This window comes from Pleurodeles waltl, chromosome 6 (genome assembly GCF_031143425.1).
Source record: "Pleurodeles waltl isolate 20211129_DDA chromosome 6, aPleWal1.hap1.20221129, whole genome shotgun sequence".
NCBI classification, from domain to species: Eukaryota; Metazoa; Chordata; class Amphibia; order Caudata; family Salamandridae; genus Pleurodeles; species Pleurodeles waltl.
The window spans coordinates 1,592,076,754-1,592,101,932 of NC_090445.1; the positions used below are offsets into that span (position 1 = coordinate 1,592,076,754).

The 25,179-nt window shown below is 45.8% G+C and overlaps 1 protein-coding gene across 4 annotated transcripts in view; it reads left to right on the forward strand.

The window, feature by feature from the left end:
* Window positions 1–25,179, forward strand: part of EXD3 (exonuclease 3'-5' domain containing 3) — a 1,916,540-nt gene that overhangs the window by 1,132,157 nt on the left and 759,204 nt on the right. For all 4 annotated transcript variants that reach the window (XM_069241413.1, XM_069241412.1, XM_069241414.1 and 1 more), the window contains 2 exons: window positions 2,616–2,669; window positions 12,812–12,943. In XM_069241413.1, the coding sequence (XP_069097514.1) occupies window positions 2,616–2,669; window positions 12,812–12,943 (186 nt within the window). The remainder of the gene's footprint in view (window positions 1–2,615; window positions 2,670–12,811; window positions 12,944–25,179) is intronic.

Consider the following 25,179-nt stretch of genomic DNA (forward strand, 5'->3'; position numbering starts at 1 on the left):
GGCATATGCGGGTGTTGCAGTGGGACTTGAAGTTCCAGTGGGCGCAGCATCAGGGGAATCTCTCAGACATGGTCCAGATCTCAGAGGGGACTGCAAAAGTGGTGGCTTTCGAATCCGCATTGGGTCCATAGCAGATCCCTCTCTCTTCCCCAGCCAGATCTATCCATAGTGACAGATGCGTTGCTTCTGGGTTGGGGTGGCCACATGGTAGAGGCGGAGATTGGAGGCCTCGGGTCTCCGGCAGAGTCTGGGCTCCATATCAATCTTCTAGAGCTCCGGGCGATCAGGCTTGCATTGAAAGCATTTCTTCCCTCTCTCAAAGGGAAAATAGTGCAGGTGTTCATGGACAATACGAACGCTGTGTGGTACTGAAACAAAGAGGGTGGTGTAGGACCCTGGACTCTTTGTCAGGAGGCACTACGCCTCTGGACATGGCTGGAACATCAGGGCATTACCCTGGTGGTTCAACATCTCGCGGATTCTCTCAGCGCCAGAGCGGACAAACTCAGCTGTCAATGCACAGCCGATCACGAATAGCATCTCCATCTGGAAGTGGCACAAGGTCTCTTTCAGCAGTGGGGAGAGCCTTGGTTAAATCTGTAAGCCTCCGCAGAGAACGCGCTATGTCAGCTGTTTTGCAGGTTGGAGGTTTCCAAGGTGGCACTCGCTCAGAGATGCTTTTCGTCTTGAGAGCCTTTCCGCCTATACCACTTCTGCCCAGAGTTCTCAAGGAGATCAGGAACGACCGGCCCAAGTCATCTTGGTGGCTTCAGACTGGGCACAGAGAGTATGGTATCCAGAGCTATTGAGCATGGCCACCGATCCTACACGATCTTCTGTCACAGCAACAGGGGATGGTTCTCCACCCGAAACTGCCCAATCTCTGCCTTCATGCATGGAGATTGAGCGGAGGCAGTTGACGACTTTTGATCTTCCACCTGAAGTCTGCGATGGTACCTTCGTACCAGGCGTCCCTCCACCAAAACGGTATAGTCCTGTCCTTGGCATAAATTTCTGGCATGGTGTACCAACAAATCTGTTGATCCCCTCTCTGCTCCGCTATCTGAGGTTCTTTTGTTCATTCTTTCTTTGGCCCAGCAGGGCTCTGCTTTGGGCACCCTTAAAGGGTATTTATATGCCATTTCAGCCTTTCTTAGGCTACCTGATCAGCCCTCACTCTTCATATCTCCTATTGTGAATAGATTCCTTAAAGGTCTCACCCATTTATTTCCTCCCACTCCATTTATCATGCCTCAGTGGGACCTCAATCTTGTCCTTACTTAATGTGTACTCCCTTTGAGCCGATGCACAATTACCCTATACGGTTTTTCACTTTCAAGACTCTTGTTGCCATCACTTCTACTTGCAGAGTGAGTGAGCTTCAAGCTCTTTCTTCCAAGCCTCCATTCTTGTCTGTGCACCCTGACAAATTGGTGTTGCGCACTAAGGCTTCCTTCCTTCCCAAAGTTGTTACGCCTTTTCATGTAGGCCAGTCCATCACCTTGCCTATTTTTTTACACATCCCCACATCCTTCCGATGGGGAGGAGACTCCACCGTCTGGACCCAAAAAGAGCATTTGTGTTCTATCTTAATCATACTAAAGATTTCTCGGTGGACGATCAACTCTTTGTCGGGTATGTGGGTGCGAAAAAAGGGTAGGCGGTGCAAAAACGTACTCTCTCTCATAGGGTACTTTTTGCATTAAGATGTGCTACGCTTTGGCCAAGAAGAAACCCCCTGAGGGCTTGCGCGCTCATTCCACCAGAGCAACTTCTGCTTCCACTGCGTTAGCACACAGAGTTCCTGTCCTGGATATCTGCCAGGCAGCTACGTGGTCATTCCTGCACATGTTTGCTAAACATTACTGCCTGGACAGTCAGGTCCGTTGGGACGGCTACTTTGGTCATTCGGTCCTGCAGGACTTTCTAGTATGGTCTTGGTTCGCAGCCCACCACCGAGGATGGCATTGTTTGGATATCTATTCTAAGGTAAGGAATCTGCAACTAGAAGTCTCTATCAGATGTACAAGTTACTTACCTTCAGTAACTAAATATCTGGTAGAGACATATTCCAGTTGCAGATTCCTTACCGACCCACCCATCCTCCCCGCTTGCAAACTGATTTCTTAGGACAGGGATTCCCTCTTCAGGTCCTTAGCTCTGGCGCACCAATCTCAGTGTTCTTAGAGGCTGTGCGCTTTGGCGTGGAAAGTCGTTAAAAGAAATTGACGTCACTGCACTGAGGCGGTGTCTATGTACTACTCCTGGCGTCATCACAGCGACTATGCTGTCAATGACGTCCGCGGAGTCGACCAACGCCGCCTACCGAGACGCAAGGGTATTGCTCGAAGAAAAAATGTCTGGATCCAGTCTGACGCCTGGGAGAAAATTCTAAGGTATGGAACCTGCAATATAATATGTCTCTACCAGATATTTTGTTACCGAAGGTAAGTAACTTGTAAATCATTCTAATTTGTGATGTGTTTCGCTCCAATTAAGTAAAACAGGAAAATGTGAGATTTGGCACTCTTAATAGGATGCGCCATAACCGATACTCTGTTGTTGACTGCGACATGGCTTTATGACAAATATCTTTTTTTAATATTTTTTTTTAGATGGCAAGACAAGAGGGCCGTGTGATTCTAACCTGTGGCTTACCCTATCAAACGGTAAGTAATGCGCATCAGAGATGTAGAACCTGTTCATTTCACATTCTGAACGCACGCTTGGTACCCAACAGTATTTCTGACTTATTTCACAAAAAGGGAGTGTGGTAGAGGTTAAATACAAGCAGATTTCAGCTGTTTACCTTCTTAGATTAAGACTGAACTTGTCATGTATTAGTTACCTACTGAGATACCTAGAGTCTAGGGATACGTGCTATATTATGTTTACAGATTATTTCACTCAGTTCTGAGTTTTGTGAAGAGTTTAGCAATCTCCAAATCTTCGTTTTTTGTCAGAAGTAACCAAATGTGTTGAAATAATTCTCAATTCCGTACACCTTTTATTTTGGGGAGATTACTTCTATATCGCATGCTCTCTCAGTAGTTCTCTAATGCATTGAGGAGTTGAAGGGATCCAGTATTGAGATGTACCGATTTTTAAATGCTTTTGTTGAGTTTGCCAACATTAATATCTATCTATCTAAAATATGTTTTCACCGCTCATCTTACCTCAATCATGACATATTCTATGACATAATTTACGACATCACTAATGGCTGCCAGCAACATTTTTCTCACGCTGCTGGCAGCCAGTCAGGGTGCTCGCTCCCACAGAAGTCTGACTCCTGATGGCCCAAGGGAAATAAAGTTCCCTGGGCCAATCATAATGCTGTATTTTTAAACTGGCCCTCCCGTGAGAGTCTTGAGAGACTCTCGCTGACCCAACCATCCAGATAAACAAATATTTTTTAACCTAAATTTCTCACTAACTACTGAACCATTTCACACCAAATCACAAAAACCCCCATCTGCGGACCAAGATCTAGCTTCTTGCCAAATTTGGTGTAATTCCATTCTGCAGTTTTTGCTGTAGCCTGTCTTAAACACGGCTATTGAAAATGCATAAAGATTTTGTATTTTGGGACCTTATTTTTTCTTGGCCCCTGCTTGACAGATCACCCTGATCCATGCACAAACTAGCCAAAGAGTAGCACCTTTTTGGAATATTTTGTGGGATGTGTCGGTTTCAAAGTTATTGGCAACACAAAAATCTTTTTTTCCTATGGAACAGCTGACCTAACTATACCTACCTAGTGGCGACCAACTCTAGGTTATTTATATATACAAAACATTCTAATTATGTTTAATACCTCTACTAGCATATCCTGCTAATGAGCAAGACAGGTTTAGGGGCACTTTAACAACTCTCCCAGGTTAGCAGGTTGGCACGGTTTTTAAAAATAACTAGCAGATGCTCCACTGGGAAAGAGAGGGATGTCAATAGTAATCTATCCTTCATCCATTGTTTGTGCAGGGGCACACAGAAATGTCTAGGACTCCCTCAATCCCTTACAAAAGCTTCTTCTCTCTTGGGCCAGGCAATTAGAAGGCTAATAATCTCCCTCAGGAAAGGTACAGGGTATTAAAATACACCCTTTGCTCTTTGGCAAAGTGAAGGTATACCAGACCTACTCTGCCTTTGTACAAGACAGAGGTGAAGGGCCCAAACAGAGAGACTCCTCACAATTGGTCTAGCATGTGCTGTGAATGTCACTAATAAACCACCCCATCTTGGGTAAGGTGTGGCGGTTCTAAAAATAAACCACGCTGCACTTGCGCTTGGTAGGAGGGCTTAAAAGCACTATCCCCCACCCACCACATCCTTGAGCAGAATGAAAGCCTCAAACTGCTCTCCGTCTTAAATTTGCGAGCAGGGCACCGGGGCATGTATTAGCTGTTCTTGGTCACCTTGGACCATACCATTTACGTGCCCAAGGAGGCCCAGGACTAGCAAATGCAGTTTGCATATGCAGAAAGGTCACTGAGGGTCATTTATAAAACTGCTGAAATTTGCTGAAAAAACATAAAGCGAGAGGGGAGTTAAGGTAAATGCCGTGTTTTTAGTGGATACAGCATAACATAAAAAAGATGTGAAATTCAAAAGTTAAGGCATAGTAACTTAACACTTGAATTTCAGGTTGTATCTGCATGTCCCGCCAGTGCCTCATTTCATACTTAAACTCGCACTCCCTGCATTTTGTTACCAACTTCAAACATGTTTTAACACACAGAGTACCACATTACAGAATCTATGCTGTTGGGAATTAACTCTGGAATGAAGACTTAGGGGGTTATTACAACTTTGGAGGAGGTGTTAATCCGTCCCAAAAGTGACGGTAAAGTGACGGATATACCACCAGCCATATTACGAGTTCCATAGGATATAATGGACTCGTAATACGGCTGGTGGTATATCTGTCACTTTACCGTCACTTTTGGGACGGATTAACACCTCCTCCAAAGTTGTAATAACCCCCTTAGTGGTAATCCAAATTTATAGGACATTTATAGGTATATAAAGAGTATAACATACCTTAACACCTCATGAACATTTAACAATAAACCTACCAATCATGTCCTTATTGTTAGACAGTTTTATAAAATAGCCATTTCATCTAAACAAACATTTAAAGTCACTGTGAATCACATCAACTCTTACAACATACGCACTCCTCCCCTTTTTAGGTCGAGCGTAAGCGTACTACCTCTTGTATACTTTTAAGTATACTTCTTCTGTGGGCTTCCAGTTACTTCATTTGTTAGTTGCAGTGTCATTTAAAAATCCTTGCTTGCTAGTGGAGAGTCATGGCTCCTTGTCCCTCCTTCTGTGTAATTACGCTTTGTCCTGTTTATCTAGTCTGCAGGGAACTTTTTTTTTTTTTTTACTTTGATTCCTGCTCCTGTCCAGGGAAGCTTCCCTTTTTACTTGCAGAGCAATCTTCCTCTGAGCTTAGCTGTTAACAAGGCTATAAATCAGGCTGTTATCTTAGTCACATTTGGTCTTTTTGGGCTCTCTGCACCCTCTCTCAGCTGCCTGGCTCCAACCCTTCCTTAGCTCGCACTTTCTTTACCAAATGTGCCTGCCTGTGCCCTGAGAGCAAGAGGGGAGAGTCACTTGTAATTGCTTATAGACTAGGCACCCAGCTCTACCAGGGCTCTGCAATCCTTAGAGACCGTGCTAACTTCTGCTTCACACTGGGATCCTAATCGCAGCTCCATCAGTGCACCTCAGTTAACACACTCCAAGCCCTCAGCTTTGCCAGTGGCAGGAACCCCACACACTGTCTACCAGAGTACCTCAGTTCTTGCAGTCAATACTCTCTGCTGCTCCAGTTCTGGGACCTCAGGCGCAGTTCCATCAGTGCATCGCCATTCACACACTCCAAGCCCTCAGCCATGCCAGTGTTAGGAACCCCACACACGCTGTCTGCCAGACTTCCTCAGTTCATGCAGTCAGTGCACTCTGCTGCTCCAGCAATGGGACCTCGGGAGCAGCGCCATTAGTGCACCACAGTTCGCACACTTCAAGCCCTCAGCCTTGCCATTGCCTGGAACCCCACACACGCTGTCTGCCAGAACAGCTCAGTTCTTGCAGTCAGTACACTCTGCTGCTCCAGTTCTGGGACCTCAGACGCAGTTCAATCAGTGCACCGCAGTTCACACACTCCAAGCCCTCAGCTGTGCCAGTGCCAGGAACCCCAAACACGCTGTCAATCAGAGCACCTCAGTTCTTGCAGTCAGTATACTCTGATGCTCTAATAACGGGACTTCAGGCTCAGTTCCATCAGTGCATCGCCGTTCACACACTCCAAGCCCTCAGCCATGCCAGTGCCAGGAACCCCACACATGCTGTCTTCCAGAACACCACAGTAACTCTGCTGCTCCAGTATTGGGACCACGGTTGCCACTCCATCAGTGCACAGCAGTTCACACACTTCAAGCCCACAGCCGTGCCAGTGACCCCACACACGATGTCTGCCAGAGCACCTCAGTTCTTGCAGTCAGTACACTCAGCTGCTCCAGTGCCGTGCCCTCGGGTGCAGCTCCCTCAGTGCACAGTAGTTTACACAGTCCAAGCCTTCAGCCGTGCCAGTGCCAGGAACCCCACACACGCTGTCTGCCAGATCACCTCCGTTCTTGCAGTCAGTACACTCTGCTGCTCCAGTACTGGGACCCCGGGCACATCTCCATCAGGGCACCGCAGTTCACACACTCAAAGCCCTCAGCCGTGCCAGTGCCAGGAACCCCAAACACGCTATCTGCCAGAGCACCTCAGTTCTTGCAGTCAGTACACTCTGCTGCATCAGTACTTGGGCCTTGGATCTACAACCGCAGTTCACACCCTCCAAGCCCTCAGCCCTGCCTGTGCCAGTACCCCCAACACACGGTGCCTGCCAGAGAACCTCAGTTCTCACCGTCAGTACACTGTACTGCTCCAGTACTGGGACTTTGGGTGCAGCTCCATCAGTGCACTGCAGTTCACACCCTCCAAGCCCTCAGCCATACCTGTGCCAGAACCCCACACACGCTGTCTGCCAGAGTACCTCAGTTTCTGAGCTTAGCTGTAAACAAGGCTATAAATCAGGCTGTAATCTTAGTCACGTTTGGTCTGCCTGCCTGTGGTCCCTGGTGCTGAGAACATGGGAGGATGGCTTGTGATTGCTTATAGCCTAGCCGTCCAGGGCTTCTTACATCTGGGTCTGCAACAAAATTAACAGTGTTATCTGCACACCACAAAATTTTTTCATGAACTTTGGAATGAACTGCTTGACATTTTCTGCTTTTAGTCAGATGTGCCTGACCTTTACTAATTAAGTAATTCAGTGGCGTTGTAAATTGCCCTGCTACCTCCACTTTTGTCCCAATAAGCATACAGGAATGTTCCCCTATCCAGAGGCCCCGCCCCCAGATGTAACCTGATGTCACCTAAGAAATCTTTGTATGGAGTCACTGCTCTTTTAGGTCTGCTACCCACATGCAGCTCAGCCAAAGCACCTCCTTCTAAGCATGCAGTGCCCACTGCTGTTTTAGTGACGGGACCCTTCACCCAGCTCTAACAGTGCTCCGCAGTCCTTAGAGACAGTGCGCAATTCTGCTCCATACTGGAATCCCACTCGCAGCTCCATCAGGGCACCTCAGTTAACACACTCCAAGCCCTCAACTGTGCCCGAACCCCACACAAGCTGTCTACCAGAGCACCATAGTTCTTACAGTCAGTACACACTGCTGTAACAGTAGTGGGATCTCGGTGGCAGCTTCATCATTGCACTCCAGTTCACACACTCCAAGACCCTTAGCTGGGCCCGAACCCCACCCCCACCGTCTGCCAGAGCACCTCAGTTCTTACTGTCAGTACACTCTGCTGTTCCGGTCCTAGGACCTCAGGTGCAATTCCATCAGTGCACCTTACCTTAATTTTACCCCTGGGAGGTCACTTCCTTTCCTATACTGGGATCCCGCTCGCATACAGTTCCATTACAGCAGCTCAATTCTAATATTCAGTCCCACTCCAAAGCCAATAATGGACCCAAAAGAGCAAAACACAGCTCAGCCAGTGCACCTCAAGTCTAACATCAAACGCCACTATTGATAGAAACCACCACACCTCCACCAGAATCCATTAATTCTAACATTCAGTGCACATTTCTTCTCAGTAGTAAGGCCCACACACACGCGCCCTTCAGAACCCCTTGCTTCTTTGGTTCAAAGGCAATGCCACTGCCATACTGGACCACACTCGCAGCTTCACCAGGGCACCTCCAGGCTAACACTCTGCAACACTGGCACGCCAATACTTGGTTTCACACTTGGCTCCATTAACATACCTCACTTCTGACCTTGTGTGCCTGGTACTATTCCAGTACTACAGCCCACATACAACTCTGTCAGTGCACCTCAGCCCTAACCTGCAGCACCCTATTATTCCATTACCAGCAATTAAACGGCGCTCCGTTTCTCATTCCTCATCCGCTGCCTTTGTTATTCCAGCACTGGGCCGGGACACAACTCTGTCTATCCCCCCAATCCTGATCTGAAGTGCCCCAATATTGTTGTTTTGGGGTTCACATACAACTCTGCTAATGCACCTCCTGCTGTTTTGCAGTGCCCCCTGCTGTTCCACACTCTGACTTCTCTTTGAGGACGTGGGGGGGGGGGTGCAATTAAATCAATTCTTAGCTGCCATCTTTATTTGGGAGGGTCTGTTTCACCTATCTCACTCCGTTCTTTCCTTTGCTCTGTTTACTCTCAATGTTTTCTTTCTCCCTCACTTTTCTCGTTCCAGATCTTAAAATCCACACTTTAACAGTTTTGCTTTTTCTTTCGACTGTTTATTTCTACTCCTCTCCCTTTTTTATTTCCTTTTTGCCACCTCCTCTTTCAAACTCCTAAAAACGTGGTTATTTCTTTCCTTGTTTCGTTCCTCTTTTTTCTTCACGAGGCATTCATTCTTTCACTATTTTTTTCTCTTCCCGTCATTCTTTCTTTGTCTTTTTCATTTGCTCTTTCCTTTGACTTGTTATGCGTCCTTTAACTTTTTTTTTAAACATTTTTAGATCTTTCTTCCTTTTTTCCCCTGGTGTTCTTCTTATCTTTATCTGTCAATTAACGTTTTACTATAAATCCCTATTTTTCCGGTCTGTATGTTGAAACCACAAGTTACTTGTCGGGACCCGAAGTGTCAAAGTGTTTTTCCCATTCTGTGTCTGTGGGAAAAGTCTTAGTACAGACATGCCTTGGTTCTTTTGCTGCTTGTTTCTCTCACCATCTGTTTTTTTCTCTAATGTTCACATTTGTCTTTCTTTTCACACTTCTTTCATTATTTTTTCTCTTTATCTTTCGTTCGCTAGCTTCCTTCCCTTTTTTCTTTTCTCACACGTTTGCTCGATTTCTTCTCTTAATGGTTTTCCTTTTCCCATTCTTTCTTCCCTTCTTTCTTTTATTTCTTTGCAACCCCTTCCCTTTCTTCCTTTTGTCTGTTGTATTCCTTTTGCTTCTCTTTTTCTGCCTGATCTGCTTTCTCTCCTGAGGCCTAGTTATCAATGGAGCAACAGGTGCAGTGGTACCGAGGCCCAGAGACCTATGGTCCTCACTCAACTCTAATTACTGCTGTACTTTCCTATGAAATTGAAGTCAACCATTTTCCTTTCTTTCTCCAGGGCCTATGACACAGGTTCTATGCCACTTGTCCTCTCCATCTTTACTCCCTACTCCCTCTTTCCTTTCACCCTCCAATTTCCATCCCAAATGATATTTTTGTTATGGTGACTTGAGCATTACACTCTAATGCCTAACGTTTATTTCTGAGAAAGGTTTATATGATATTTGTATATGTTTTAAGATAGAGGAAGAAGGTAAAAAGAAGTGCTTTAGTTAAATGCTGGGCCGCTGGAATTATATGGTAGGAAAAGACAAAATTATGAGGCAGGGTTGACCAATTTATGTGGCAAGAAAAGTCCAGTTTTGAATTTACAATGCCAATCGCTCTAACACAAGAAAATGTGAGACCTATTGCATTGTAAATGCTTGTTACCTTTTGTAGTGATAGGGTAGTATCAAAAGGGTAATGTTAGTACCGGACTTCTGAATTTCATGTCTTTGTGGGTCTTGTTCCATAGCCACTAATGGCACTCCATTAACCTTAAATTTCCTAAGTGTATTTTTTCATGCAATATGTATGGTCCTCTGAACTCATGAAATCTAAAGCTGTATATAGACTCTTCTTCCTATCAATATTTAGATTGAAATATTCAAAAGCTGCTATTATATTGAGTTTACGGATTTAAAGAATAGTACTTGACAGTTGATTTCTGTACGGTTCACCATATGCTTGTAGCTTAACCCCTAGTGGTTAATTTGAAGTGTTATTAGTAGCTGATGTAGCAGTGTAAGCATGTGATTACTTAAATTCAGTGCGCTGACGTGCCTCAATAGAGATCACATAAAGTTTCAACCACACCAAACCATGCCCTAAAATTGGTGTAGATAATGAGAACTGCATAATGGAATAAAAGGCGTCATCCTTTATTACCTTACTATTATGTATAAGCAGAAGGGTTTAAGTGGTTTTGTTAATTTTTCCCCATGAAAAGCAGTGTTGTTCTAGTAGTTCAGTATCCCTCAAGGACCAAATTCGTGGACACATTCTGGATTCAAGCTAAATATTATGCAAAACAAACTACCTCTTCTTATTTACTCATTTCTTTTTGTATGCAAACACGTACAAACGTTGTTTATTTAAATCTCTCTTCTCCTAACACATGCATTTGTTTCATTCATACACGGTGTGCTTAAATATGCATATTATCTTCATCAATCATGAGGAACTATTTTCAGCCCGCTTTCTATATGTGAGACTGTCGTACAGATTTCAGAAAGCCATATGGAAATATAAGGAACCACTCACACTGTTGAATTAAGATTTCTGTACCATCCTTACTTGTGTTGTAACTTTCGGTTGAAGCAACCACCAGAGAGAGGGTCGTACCGTGGATTTACCTTTGCGATTTGAACCATTTTTTGGAAAATATTCAGTGTACCTAAGGGGGAGGCCATTAAAGCTACCATTATCACAGTCTCCTTTGCTTCCTTCGGTTAATCATGTTAAATACTCCCCACCCGCAGTCACTCATGAGCTCCGTTTCTACCTAGAGGTGGGCGTACCACGGAAAACCTGAACCAGATGCCTGGCTCTGGCTCAGCTTGAGGACCTCTTGGGCCCTTGAGTGGAAAACAAGGCAAGGCTTGGTGTGGCTGCTGCCTACCAGCCACGTGTAAACTCATGCACCAAGAACTAAAGCCAAAACATTAACCTTTGATGCAAAGCAGGGGAGAAAAGGACTTGTAGTGGTTTAAACCAGAAGGAAACTGAGACCATTCCCGGCTTCAATGACCTTGATCAAATTGTGCGATTGTAGACAATTGTTATTGCACCTAACCTCCGCCTCCTTCATTATTATGTGAGAGCACCTCCAGGTATGTGACTGCACGACGTGCGCTCCACAAAAACCTCTTATGCTCGACTACATAGACTATAATAGCGCTCCATGTGTTATAATATTCCAGGCCAGTGTTTTACTAACTGTGGGTTGCGACCTACTGGTGGGCCATGAGCCGCTTTTTGGGGGCGGGAAAGTCCAAACAATAAATAAATAAAGATGTCTTCAAATTCTGCATTTATTTTTTCACACGTGCTGTACTTCAAAAACAGAGCTCAAAGTCAGGCTATGTCTTTTGACACATTGCTGCTTTTTCAACATGGGGCTAGGTGTTTACAGATTCCGCTCACTTTCCATGCAGAGAAAGAAAGAAAAGGAAAGTGATTATGTGACAATCTTACCTTGGTAAGGAAGCATGAAAGGAAAGACTATAGGATATCATTTGTTTGTGACCCACAAAATGTAAATGAACTGTACACATTTAGCAGTTAAATAAGCAAAAATTGAGCACATTTTTTGTAATTCTGAAGTGTGATGGAAAAAACGATTTTGATAGGAATAAAACAAATGAAGGCACTTCACTTGGTGATACACAAATGACAAACTTTCACTGAAAATCGAACTCCACACATTATCATTTGTGTGCTATGTAGTGTTAGCAGTAAAACTGTATGTCAATTCAAATTTAGCAGCCATTTCAATGGAAAATGTGATGTTTTTAAATGACAGTGCGTTACTACACAGTGCTTTAGTTACATTAAAATAAATGCCCACTTCATGGCCATTATAGCTAGGTGGCTCATGAACGTTTGTTGCAAAAACTGGGTTGTGGTTCAAAAACAATTGGGAAGCATTGATCTAGGCCACACACAGGTTAAAACCTGTGTGTGGCCTGGATCAGTGCTTCTCAAACTCATAACAATTGACTCGCCTCTTACTTCACTAGTGGCATTGTCGTCAAGGTGGAGGAGGCTTGAATGTATCAAAATTTATATTTATTAATTATCACTTTTAACACATACCTCACAATGCAGTGAGAAAAGCAAGCCAAATAATAAACCAAGCCTGACCCTTGGCTCTGGCTGGGCTCTCCCTGTTAATTTGTTGGTTAGGGCTCCTCTGTTCCCACTTACTATATTCTGGTTCAACAGGTACATGAAGATGCAGCTGTCTCCCACCTGCCATGCAGGTTATCAAATCTAGGCAGGCGGTCTTATCCATACTACCTCATTGCTTAAGCAGAACACAATAAGGCATCAAGAATAAATAATGTAATGACTGTAGGAAGCACCTACCAAGTTGCTGTGCTGCAAGGCCTTGATCTGTGAACAGCAGCATTTACATTGTGTTTGTCTCTCCTACCATAAGCTGCGTTCCCAGGTTGGAGAAGGAAAGTGTTTCTTGGTGAACGGTGAAGTGAAGGCTAAGGAGCAAGCCATCAGCGTCTTGAAACACTTCAACATCCGTGTAGCACTAAGTGATGTCTTCAGCCGCTGTCAGGTAGGATAAACTGTTCTGCACCTCCATCTTGGGTCTATGTAATATCTTCAGCTGCTGTCGGGTCAGATGTGCAGCTCTGCGCCTCCCGCTTGGTTCTTTGTGATGCCTTTAGCCACCATCAGGTAGGATGAACTGCGCTGTACCTTATGCTTGGCTCTGTGTGGTATCTGCTGTTCTTGCCTCCACTACGTATTCTCTCTGGTCCTCACCAAAGTCTTCCATCAGTGTTAATCCATGGACATAGTCTGTGGGACAATGCAATAACTTCATCCACTGTAGGATGTGAAGTACTGCTTCTCAACCTTTTTTATGGCACCGTTGTATTAGCCGCTCTCATGTAGAATGTTCTACTCCATGTCATGAGAGGGGCGCTCTGCGGTTTCTTCAGCACCTAAATGTGGCACAATTCTAATTTATTACAAGTGCATGAGTAGATAGACTGCGCACAGTGTGGGGAAAAATCCTAATACAATATATGGGAGCTCGGTGGCATTTAGTGCAATGTCCTCTGATTAAAGGAAATTGTCTTTTATCATTTCCTCTCCATACTACTGTAGTGTATTTGAAATAGTGCTACACACTCTTGGATAGGAATGGAAACATGATGACAAATAGGGAAAGGTTCTCATTCCTTTCACTCAGCAGTTTTAGGGCATGTAATACCAGCTGTAAACCAGAATCTATGCAGGGAAGAACGTAATTTGGACATCAAGTTAAAGAAAGGCATGCCTTACACAGGGACAGCCTTTAAATAGAGAAAAACATTGTTTATGTAAGGTACAACTATCCTACAATATTTTGTTTCGTTAAACCATGATGGTGTGTTGCAAATTAGTTAGTGAGGGTGTAACCATTGTGCCCCATCCCTTATGCTCACCTTTTGTTATATTAATCCAAAATTAACCTGCCTGATGTGGCAGGAAATTAAATGTGTAATCTTTCTTAGCCGTGACTGACATTTTTTCGTGGCCTATTTAACTAGTTCATTTATCGTAAGGTCACTAAATCTGGGGAGGTTGAATATGTGTAAGATGTGTGAAACTGGGCAACATTATATATTAGTGTTTTTAATAAAAATGTTGTAATTATTGAAAAACCACATTGTGTTGTTAAATTGCTCCAATCCTATTTGTTATTGATGTCATAAGGAGTTATACCCATATCTACAGAACACACGGGAGTAGCAGTTGCCTTGGTTTATATGTGTGGTATTCTCCTGGTTGCTTCTCCTTGTATTAATGCAGGGACCCTTTCTTCGTTGATTCAGAAGTTTGATTAGCACCATTAAAAAGGACGTCCTATTGGCTTCGATAATTCTTGTTTTAGATGTTTTAACAAATGTCCTTTAAAGTTGTGAGCTTTAGAACCTGTTTATCGGTGATTGTTATCTCTGCAAATTGGCCCATGCCGTTGCAGCTTACACTTTGTGTATTATAAGTATAATGTATGACTGGTGTACAAGTTAACAACATTTTTGACAAGACTTAATTGAACAAATTGTCACAAACTAATTATTGTCAAGGTGGACTCTGCATGGCCTTTCCCAATATACTTGGGAGCATATTGTAAGAAGTAATCCAATCCCCTTCCTCAAATTTAAAGATAGCAATTGCCGCCTTTATCCTAGGTATTCCAGAGATGGAGACCTACAAATGTACTCTGGAAACCACTGCATAGATATGGTAGAGCAGTCCTGTGCACAGTTTTGTAGTAGAATCGTGTGAGCCTCCCATCTCACACCTAAATGGCGTAGAAATGAAAAAAGACACCTTCATACATCACATGACGAAGGATGCAAGCAATTTACTTCCCTGTAACTATGAATTGTTGACATGGAGTCGTAATCATTGGAAATGATCACTTGTGGTCTTGAAGGTGGTGTGTTATTGCTAACTAGTAAGTGAGGGCTTCTTAAATGCTACTATAGCATCTGGGCCTTACACTGTCATTAGTATTGTAGATGTATTCATAGCTGTGTGCTCACTTTGATTTCAGACTTTCCTTGTCAATTGGTACTTTATTGTTTCCTTTCTTCAGCTGCAGCTTCCCTTTGTCCCTCCCCTGCAGCATGCTTTGTATTTTAATCGACCGTTATGTGAGAGCATAACCAGTGTTTGATGATTGCACAAGGCTGTTTTGGAGACTAACGTTGAAACTCTGATACAATAACTTAAAAACAATATTTATTGATATGGTCTTGAATCTCTTTAGCATCGAAACACTGAGATCAGGTCTAGAGGCGGAGTAACAGACGAGGTTAGAGGGGATTTGCATCATTGTCTGCAAATCCGAGTGCTGACACGCGATAATAGTAGAGAGCAAGGTGTCTGATCTCGTTACAGCATTTTAACCAGCACATATCACAAAGTCTCTACCAGTGGTGGATTAGTTTGCTGTTACCTTGGCGTCACCAAGGTTGTGGATGTATGGCTGGTAATAGCTTGCAGACCTGTGATTGGTTTTACAGGTAACCATAACAACTTGGTGATGAGTTTAGATGGATGATGCCTCTGTGCCACACTGTTAAAGTGCATTTGATATTCAGCACAAAGCACTTTAAAAGCAGTGTTTTAGTGCGTCTTGTGGCACTGAGTTGTGCCTGTGGTATAATTCCCAGACACCTCCGTTTTTTTTTGTTTTTTTTTATAAGAAAGACCTCTAGGATGCGCTCACAACTAGACTGCTGAAGGCTTCTCTGACAGCGCCCTGGTGTAAGTGGAGTGTTAGTCACTTTAAGGGTAGCATCTACTTCCTGTAATCGACATTGACTTCTGTTCGGATAGGACTTTCAGATCTAGGTTCCATAAATATCCCAGACCAGATATCCGTGCCAGTGAAGGGCTGTTTATTAGTCTGACCTCTGATCTGCTTACCAGGTGTGAAAAGACTTCCAACTTCAAATGTTTTGAAGCCACTGCTGCCCGGGTGACAGAGCTTCTTCAGATTTGGTTTCCAGAAAGTTGGATTTTCTTCTGCCAGCAGTACAGATCTGCACCCATTTTAAAGTTGTGCCCCTTTTGTGTAAGATTCATGTACTCACGAAGTATTTCTGTAAATCTTCCTAATGCTTTTTATATTCCTTTTTTTATTTTTCTTCTTGTTTTTTTTTTTTTTTTACACCTTTAGTCATTTGATTGCAGTGTTGGAAAAATACAGACACCTGTGTTGGTCAATGCTGGTGGACGTTGTACCAGAGTATGTGGTCATGCACCTAAATTACCTTCTCCAGCATGCTGGGAGGCATGTCCCAACATATTAGCAACTTTGTAATTCTCTCACCATTTCTATGGTGACCTTTAATGGAGTTACCACCACCAAGCATGCTGTCGGACAGGCCATCCTAGATTGTAAGGACCATTCCACCACTATGTCACTTTGCAAAGTCACCCCCTGGACATGGGTGAAGCCGCTGGCAGAGTGAGAGATCTATCTGCTGGCAGGAATATCAGTAAAACGGGTGATTACACTGTTGGAGGTGCAGATGGGGAATTCGGTTTTTGACACATTTTGGTACCATCCTTCACGAAATCACCATGCAGCTCATGCAGCAGGTTGATTTTTCACAGCATAGTATCAACTATGTACTTAGGGATGTCTCACTGGAGTCCTATTTAAACAGAAGGTGGCACACATAACACTGTGATAGTGGGAAAAGGCTTGCTAATGAACAAAAACATTCTATTAGAGTTCAACTTTGGCCTAAAATGGGCCATATTAACTGGCCACAGCTACATGCAGGGGCTGCCTGGAGCACTTCTGTGTTGACTTGTAGGTAATTTGGTTTGCTCTCAGAAGACCTTTAGGGGGTCATTCTAACCCTGGCGGTCCAAGACCGCCAGGGCTAAAATGACGGGGGCACCGCCAACAGGCTGGCGGTGCCCCGCTGGGCATTCTGACCGCGGCGGTTCAGCCGCGGCCAGAAAGGGAAAACCGGCGGTCTCCTGCCGGTTTTCCGCTGCCCAATTGAATCCTCCATGGCGGCGCAGCTCGCTGCGCCGCCATGGGGATTCTGACAGCCCATACCGCCGTCCTGTTCCTGGCGGTTCGCCCGCCAGGAACAGGATGGCGGTATGGGTTGTCGTGGGGCCCCTGGGGGGCCCCTGCAGTGCCCATGTCAATAGCATGGGCACTGCAGGGGCCCCCGTAAGAGGGCCCCACAAAGAATTTCACTGTCTGCATTGCAGACAGTGAAATTCGCGACGGGTGCCACTGCACCCGTCGCACCTTCCCACTCCGCCGGCTCAATTCTGAGCCGGCGTCCTCGTGGGAAGGGTGTTTTGCACTGGGCTGGCGGGCGGCCTTTTGGCGGTCGCCCGCCAGCCCAGTGCAAAACCCAAAATACCCTCAGCGGTCTTTCGACCGCCAGACTCAGAATCACCCCCTTAGACTGTAGATTGCCCCTGAGTGTTTGCCTAGTCCCGTGCATCACATCTACATGCCGAATCTATCTGATGGAGCCTTTTAGTTGCAGATTCCTTACCTTTGATTTTCCCCCAGGTGTCAAACCCGATCCAGAGATTTTTCTTCGAGCAGTACCCTTGCACACTGTTAGGTGGCGTCAGTTGACTCCCCGTCCGTCGTTGGCATCATAGTTGCTGTGATGATATAGCAGATGTATTAGGCGCCACCCCGGCATGCTGACATCAGTTCTTTTCTTTCTGTGCCAGCCTACTCGCAGATATGGATAAGAGCTACCCTCAGTCGCTTTTTGACTGACTTTTCAACCCTTTTGTCAAGGTTTTTTGGTCTACTTGGTGAGTCAAGATGTCTTCCTGCAAGACCAGATTGAAGCTGTGTGACTCCTCTAACCCCATGATGTTGGATCCGCACCTCGTGTGCTTGTGGTGCCTGGACTGCAACCACAACCCAAAGTCGTGCTCCCAGTGCTGGGCCATAAACCTGAAAGCTTTGAAAGAGCGGTCCCTAAAGCTCATCGCAGCCCGGTGCTCGGCTCCGCGTCACTCCCGGTCTCGTTCACGAGGAAGGTCACAAAACCATTTGCGGGGTCATTACCACTCATCCCATTCCAAATCGTTGGACATTTGGGTCACAAGAAGAAGAAGTAGAAGAAGGCCAATTGTTCTTTGACTTCACCCCATTGCTTGGACGATGCGACGCAGGAGGAGCATCAGTGCTTTAGGCCTCCGTCCCTCGAGCCTGCTTCTAGGTTGGCTGTGCGCCTTGCAGAATGTCCGGGAGCCGGAGCCACCCATCCCCAACTCAGAGAGTTTTACGAGGCAATGTGCCTCATTTTTTGGACAGTCCGACCATTCTGTAATGCCTTAGGTCTCCGTGGGGTGAGAGGGGCTTCTGCGCCGGCAGTTTCGGCCTCTGGCCCGGAGGGCACCCCAGGATCCATTACCAGATCCGTGTAGATGTCGGTCGTACTATTGCAACCTTCCCCGACGCCAGTAAGGAAGTCAACGCTTCTGATGCTGGTCGGGCCTTTGATCAATGTTGATCCCATACTAATTCCCAACTCCGATACAGAGCCGTAACGACATCGCTCGATGCCAAATCCGTCTTTGATGGGGACTTTGTGCCTCAGATTGGATACTTACCCTTATGCCTATGTGTACGGGTACGATGAGCATATGGAGGGGTCACTGGACCCTTTTGAATTCCATCTAGAAGATCCTGAAATGGACTGGGCTTAAGAATTGGGTGAAGCCAGGGGTCTTGACACATCCCCTGACGCTGACATGCTTTCTCCCCGTACATGTCTAGGGAGTAGGGAGCCTCATATTCAATTGTGGTGAGAAGAGCAGCCAAGGTCCTGGACTATGAGCATCCTTCTGTGGCTGTCAGGACAAACCTCCTGATTGAGGTGCTTCAGCCCGGGGCTTCTACATCTGAACCCCTTTTGCCACTCAATGAAGCCCGTACTGATGTCCTGCTGGGGATGTGGTCGAAACTCAGCACAGGGGCTCGTGTCAACAGGACAATCACCCGCCGCCATAGACCTGCGCCTAATGACCCTAAATTCCTGGCCCAACATCCTACGCCTGAGTGCATTCCCTTAAGTGCCCCCAGAGAGGGAATCAAAAAGACTGGACCAACTTGGGAAGAAAATCTTCTCGTCCTCCAGTCTGGCATTGCGGTCTATGAACACCGCTGCCACAGGTCCCGGGCCATTCTCTCCCAAGATGTTTCTGATGGGAGAGTTGCAGCCAAGTTCACAATTCGTTGAGGGCTGGACACGACCAACTCACTAGGTAGATCGGTTGCGTTGACGGTGGCCTTGTGGTGCCATGCTTGGTGGAGGACGTCTGGCTTTTCGGGGGATGTCCAGCATTTGCTTATGGACATGCCCTTTGATGGCACCCATTTTTTCAGAGACAAAGCGGTCTCGGCACCCGAGCGCTTTAAGGAGTCCCGAGCTTGCAGCTGCTCCTTGCCCTCCTCAGTCCGCTTTTCGCCCTTTTCGTGATTACGGAAGGAGCATCCGACCATATCCAATTCCCTCTAGCTACCGTGCCATGCATGCTGTCCAGCTTCTGCATGTTCGCAGGATCCTGCGTCCTCGTGGGTCGGCCCAATCCTCGTGTGTCAGCCCAAACCCCCCTGCAGCCTCCAAACCTTCCTAGTCCATTGCTCCATCACGGACCAGTTGGGAGCAGGAGTCCCATCATCTGCCCAATAGGAATCCATCACGATGGACAGGTGGGTTTTGCAAATAGTCCAAAGTGGCTTTTCCCTCCCCTTCGAGACTACTCCTCTGACCATGCCACCATCATGTGATCAGATGGCGAAGGATCACATGGCGCTTCTCCACGAGGAAGTTACGGCTCTTTTAGCCATGGGAACCATAGAAAGGGGGTCTGTGCCAGAAGTAGGGTGTGGTTGATATTCACACTACTTTCTAGTGCCCACAAAGGACAAGGGCCTTCCCCCTATCCTCCTCCTCAGGTCCCTCGATCTCGAGAGGAGAAGTTCAAAATGCTCAGTCTGGCTCAGGCCCTATCTGTCCTGGACCCTGTAGAATGGAAGGTGATGTTGGACTTGCAGGACGCCTACTTTCACATTCCTGTCCTACCTGCCCACAGACATTACTTGCGGTTCGTGGTAGGTCAAAAACACTTTATCGTGCTCCCCTTTGGTCCTACCAGTGCCCCTCGGGTATTCACTAAATGTGATGGCGGTGGTCGCAGCTCATCTGTGCAGGCTAGGGGTTTCAGTCTTTCCCTACCTCAACGACTGCCTGTTCATGGCAGGCTCGCCCCAGGCTGTCCTCTCCCACCTCCAGACTACGGCGAACCTCCTACATTCGCTGGAGTTCACTATAAACGTGCAAAAGTCACACCTGACTCCCTCTCAGACGCTCATTTTCATCAGAGCTGTTCTGGACACAGTGCAGTTTCTGGCCTATCCTCCCACGCAGCAAGTACAGGATATTCAGGCTATGATACTGATGTTGCGGCCTCTGGTCTGGGTTTCGGTGAGAATGACTCTGAGGCTACTGGGCCTCATGGCCTCCTGCATCCTGCTGGTCACGCGTGCCAGATGGCATATGCGGGCTCTTCCGTGGGACCTGAAGTTCCAATGGACGCAGCATCAGGCCAATCTCTTCAACATGGTCCACATCTCGGAGGGAATTGTGCAAGATCTGCAGTGGTGACTTCCGAACAGCTATTGAGTCAATGGCAGATCCCTGTTCCTTCTCCAACCAGATCTGACAGTAGTGATTGATGTGTCACTTCTGGGATGAGGCGGTCACATAGGGGAGATGAAGATCAGAGGTGTCTGGTCTCTGGCGGAGTCCAGGGCTCCACATCAATCTTCTGGAGCGCAGTTCAATCAGGCTTGCATTGAAAGCATTCCTTCTCTCTCTCTTAAAGGGAAAGTGGTACAGGTGTTCACGGACAACACAACTGCCATGTGGTACTGGAACAAGCAGGGCGGAGTGTGGACATGAACGCTTTGTCAGGAGGCTCTGTGCCTCTGGATGTGGTTGGAATATCAGGGCATATCCCTGGTGGTTCAACATCTGGCGGCTCTCTGAACGTCAGAGGGGAAAAACTCAGCCGTCAATGCATGGGTGATCACGAATGGCATTTTCATCCGGAGTTGGTGCAAGGTCTCTTTCAGCAATGGGGAGAGCCTTGGTTACATCTGTTTGCTTCTGCAGAGAATGGGCAATGCCAGCTGTTTTGTCTTCAGTGGAACTCAGGCCTCCTTTGTGTTTTTCCACCAATACCACTTCTGTCCAGAGTTCTTAAGAAGATCAAGAACGACCTGGCCCAAGTAAACGATGTGGAGTCTAACTGGGCACGAAGAGTATGGTATCCCAAGCTTCTAAGTACAGCCATTGATCCTCCACTCAGACTGCCTCTTCAGGAGGATCTACTGTCTCAGCAGCAGGGGACAGTTCTTCACCCGAACCTGTCCAGTCCCCGCCTTCTTGCATGGAGATTGAGTGGCGGCAGTTGACAGCTTTCAATCCTTCTGCCTGAAGTCTGTAATGTTATCTTGACAACCAGGCGTCTGTCCACCAAAACGGGGTAGATGGCTGTCATTCAAACATATTTCTGGCATGGTGTGCCAACAAATCTGTCGATCCCCTATCTGCACCTCTGTCTGAGGTTCTTTTGTTTGTACTCTCTCTTGACCAGCAGGGCTCGGCTTTGGGCACCCTTAAAGGTTATCTGTCTGCCATCTCTGCTTTCCTCAGACTACCAGACCAACCCTTCTTGTTTACATTGTTGGGAGATTCCTCAAGGGTCTTACCCATATGTTTCCGCCTACCCCGTTCATAATGCCCCAGTGGGATTTATACTTGGTACTCACCCAACTCATGTGTACTCCCTTTGAGCCCCTTCATAATTGTCTTCTTCGGCTTTTCACTTTATAGACAGCCTTTCTTGTAGCTATCACCTCTGCTCGTAGAGTGAGTGAGCTGCGGACTCTTTCTTGGAAGCCAATCTTTATCTCTGTCCATCCTGACAAAGTGGTGCTTCGTACCAGGGCCTCTTTCCTCTCTAAAGTGGTCATGCCCTTTCATGTAGGCCAATCCATCCCCTTGCTTACTGTTTATGCACCCCCCACATCCTTCTAGTGAAGAGGAGAGACTCGACCATCTAGATCCAAAAAGAGCATTGGCGTTCTACCTCAATCGTACCAAAGACTTCCAGGTGGATGATCGACTCTTTGTTAGTTATGTGTGTGCGAAGAAAAGTCGTGCGGTGCAGAAAAGGACCATCTCTAGATGGGTTGTTATCTGCTAAAAGTGTGCTACGCATTGGCTAAGAAGCAAGCCCTGAGGGTTTGCGTGCTCACTCTAACAGAACAAGTGACGCAACAACTGCGTTAGCACGCGGAGTTCCAGCCCTGGACACCTGCCAGGCAGCAACGTGGGCGTCCCTGCAACCATTCACTAAACACTACTGCTGGACAGTCAGGTCTACAGAGGCGGCTACTTTGTCTGTTCGGTCCTACAGGACTTCTTAGTATGATCTTGTTCGCAGAACCACCTCCTCGGACGGTATTGCTTGGGTATCTATCCCAAGGTAAGGAATCTGCAACTAGAAGTCTCTATCAGATGAGCAAGTTACTTACCTTCTGTGACAAATGATCTAGTAGAGACATATTCTAGTTGCAGATTCCTTACCGACCCACCAATCCTCTCCGCGAACGTATTTCTAGGGACAGGGACTCCCTTTCAGGGCCCTAGTTCTGGTGCACCAGTCTGTGTTCTTCATGCATCCACACTTCTCGTGTGGAAAGTTGTGAAAAGAAACTGACGTCAGCGCGCCTGGGAGGTGCCTATATATGACTCCAACATCATCACTTTGAACACGATGCCAACGATTGACGTGAAGTAACTTATTCATCCAGCTGTTTCTTTTTGGGGGCGCTCCAGGATTTAAAGCATCACAGCTAACCCTGCACACACTTCAATGCATGATGCCCTCCTGGTTCGTTGACTGCCTGAATGACCGCATTGTCTCTCCAAGGGATCTGATGCAGGTATATAACTTGTTAGCACTTCATAAAACACCTAAAAAAAAAATAGACAAGGATAAAGGTTTTAAATACTCCTAAAAACAAGGAAAGTCCATTGTCTTGGTGCACTTTTATATTGGTGAAAAAGAAAAGAATGGTGATGTTTAAAAGAGGGCATACCAGTTTGGAACCTGCCTACAAAACAGTTGACCTTCATGAACAGAATGGGAATGGGAAGACCCTCTAAAGGGGCAAGCCAGAAGTCATCTAATATTACTATGTTACCATTTCTCTACTACTTTGTAATCTGCAGTGATGCCATCAAATATTTAATTGAAGCTAATATGTGCGATCAATGATGTCATCAACGGCGTCATTGTTGGTGTTGCATCAGGGCTTTGATACCCGGTATGACGATTTCAGCAAAATAATGAGTGAGTTAAGGATGCATGTTTATCAATATCATTTTTGGAATCTTATGATGAAGGTCTTAAGATCACATCTATTGCGGTTTTGTAATTTGCTACTCTTATATTACATGTATCAATTACAACAGCCTTTTGCTGCAGTCCTTACTTAGAAATAAAATTAGGGCCACCACATGTACGATCACAACATTTTACAGGTTTCTAAATGTGACTTTTTGCAACTCTCAATTAGGAACATGCAAAATGTGATGTACTAGTGTGTTTAACAATTCCAAATGTTTACAAGGGACCTGTCTCATCAATATTTGAGACAATTGGTAATGGCTGCACTCACAGGGATGGTGGCCTTCTGGGGTCAGCAGACCACCATGTTTGTGATTGCTTGTTAAATAAAGCATTTTTTTAATGCAGCCCGTTTTTCTTAAAGGAAAAAGTGATGCATTACAAAAACAAAAATAAAAAGTTTTATTTTCATTTTTTAACGGTAGGAAGTGGTCCATGGGACCACTGCCTGCTCTTAAAAAATGTTGGGGAGCTAATTCACAAAGGGGGTGGGGTCCCTTGGGGACCCCTTCCCGTTTGTGAATAAGTTGCCACCTCCCTAATGGAGTCCGTAGAAGATGAATGTTTTGGAACAGCATTCTGGTCACAGACCATTCATGCATGGCCCTGCCAGTCGCTATTAGGAAGGGACACGCTTACTACACCCCTTTCTACTACTGACTCACAAACACTATTTTGCGATTCAGTAATTGGTTACTGAATTGCAAATTAGGGTTGGTACATGGCAAAAAAAAATTAGCGTTCGCAAGTGGCTCAATTTGCCGTTTGTGAACGCTAAATCCTTTTGTATATGTGTCACTTCGCTTTTTTTTTCCCAATAAAACATTGATATCTGTCTGCACACTGTGTCCATTTTAGTGCAGTGTTTACAAAATTCTGCTCGTTTGTTATTTTTGCGCATTGTTCTTGCATTAGTTGTAAATTCCAGCATTCCTTTCCTTCACTTCCTTTAAAGCATTGCTTCTTTGCCAGCAAATCAATCATCCAGCATAGAACGGCCCCTTTAACCTGTGACCCCGCCTGGGACTTGATACTTAGCTACCAATTATTTCTGCGTTCCATCTGGCAAGTTAAGTCCTTCCTGCCGATCCTGCTTGGCTCAAGGCAGGAAAGTGGCATAGTCAAAACGGTGACATGCTTAAGAGAAAAGATAGACTTGCTTAAAGAGAACTGATAGTGAAAGTGGGGCCAGGGGAAGACCACAGGGATAACGCAACTGTACAAAGGGGCAGCAAAACGTACCTCTGCTAAGGGGGTCAAAATCTCTTGTACTTGACTTGGCTTAAGTACTCCAGTGGTACTAAGCGGCTATGCCGCAGGAACCTTCTCTGGTTCGGTACTTCATGAGTTCGTCGTTGCTCATTTATACCATGGTGTTCTACTCAGTTATGCCACTGATAGCATGCAGGGTCGGACTGACCTGTAAGGTAATCTGGCAGAGCCAGGGGGCTGGTCTTTCAAGTTAGTGTGTGATCCGGTTCTGTGGATGCTTGTGGGCCTATTTTATGGTCTGTTGGGTCTGTTTTTTTTCAGTTGTTTTCCCTGATAAATGCTACAAACATTTCCTGCAGCAAGCACAGCCCCATACAGTCCTACTGCACCTTGCAAAACACCTATACAGCGTGCCCTTGTAGGTGAAAATCTGCCTGATTTGGAAACGTGAGCCATGTTTTTTTACCTACCTAGTGCCTTATTATGGACAGTGCCCCTGGGGCTCAACAAGCATGTACGGCTGCATTGTGCACCCCTACGGCATTTTGATATTACTAAATGGGCCGCAGATGCTTGGGCAGCGCCTTCTGT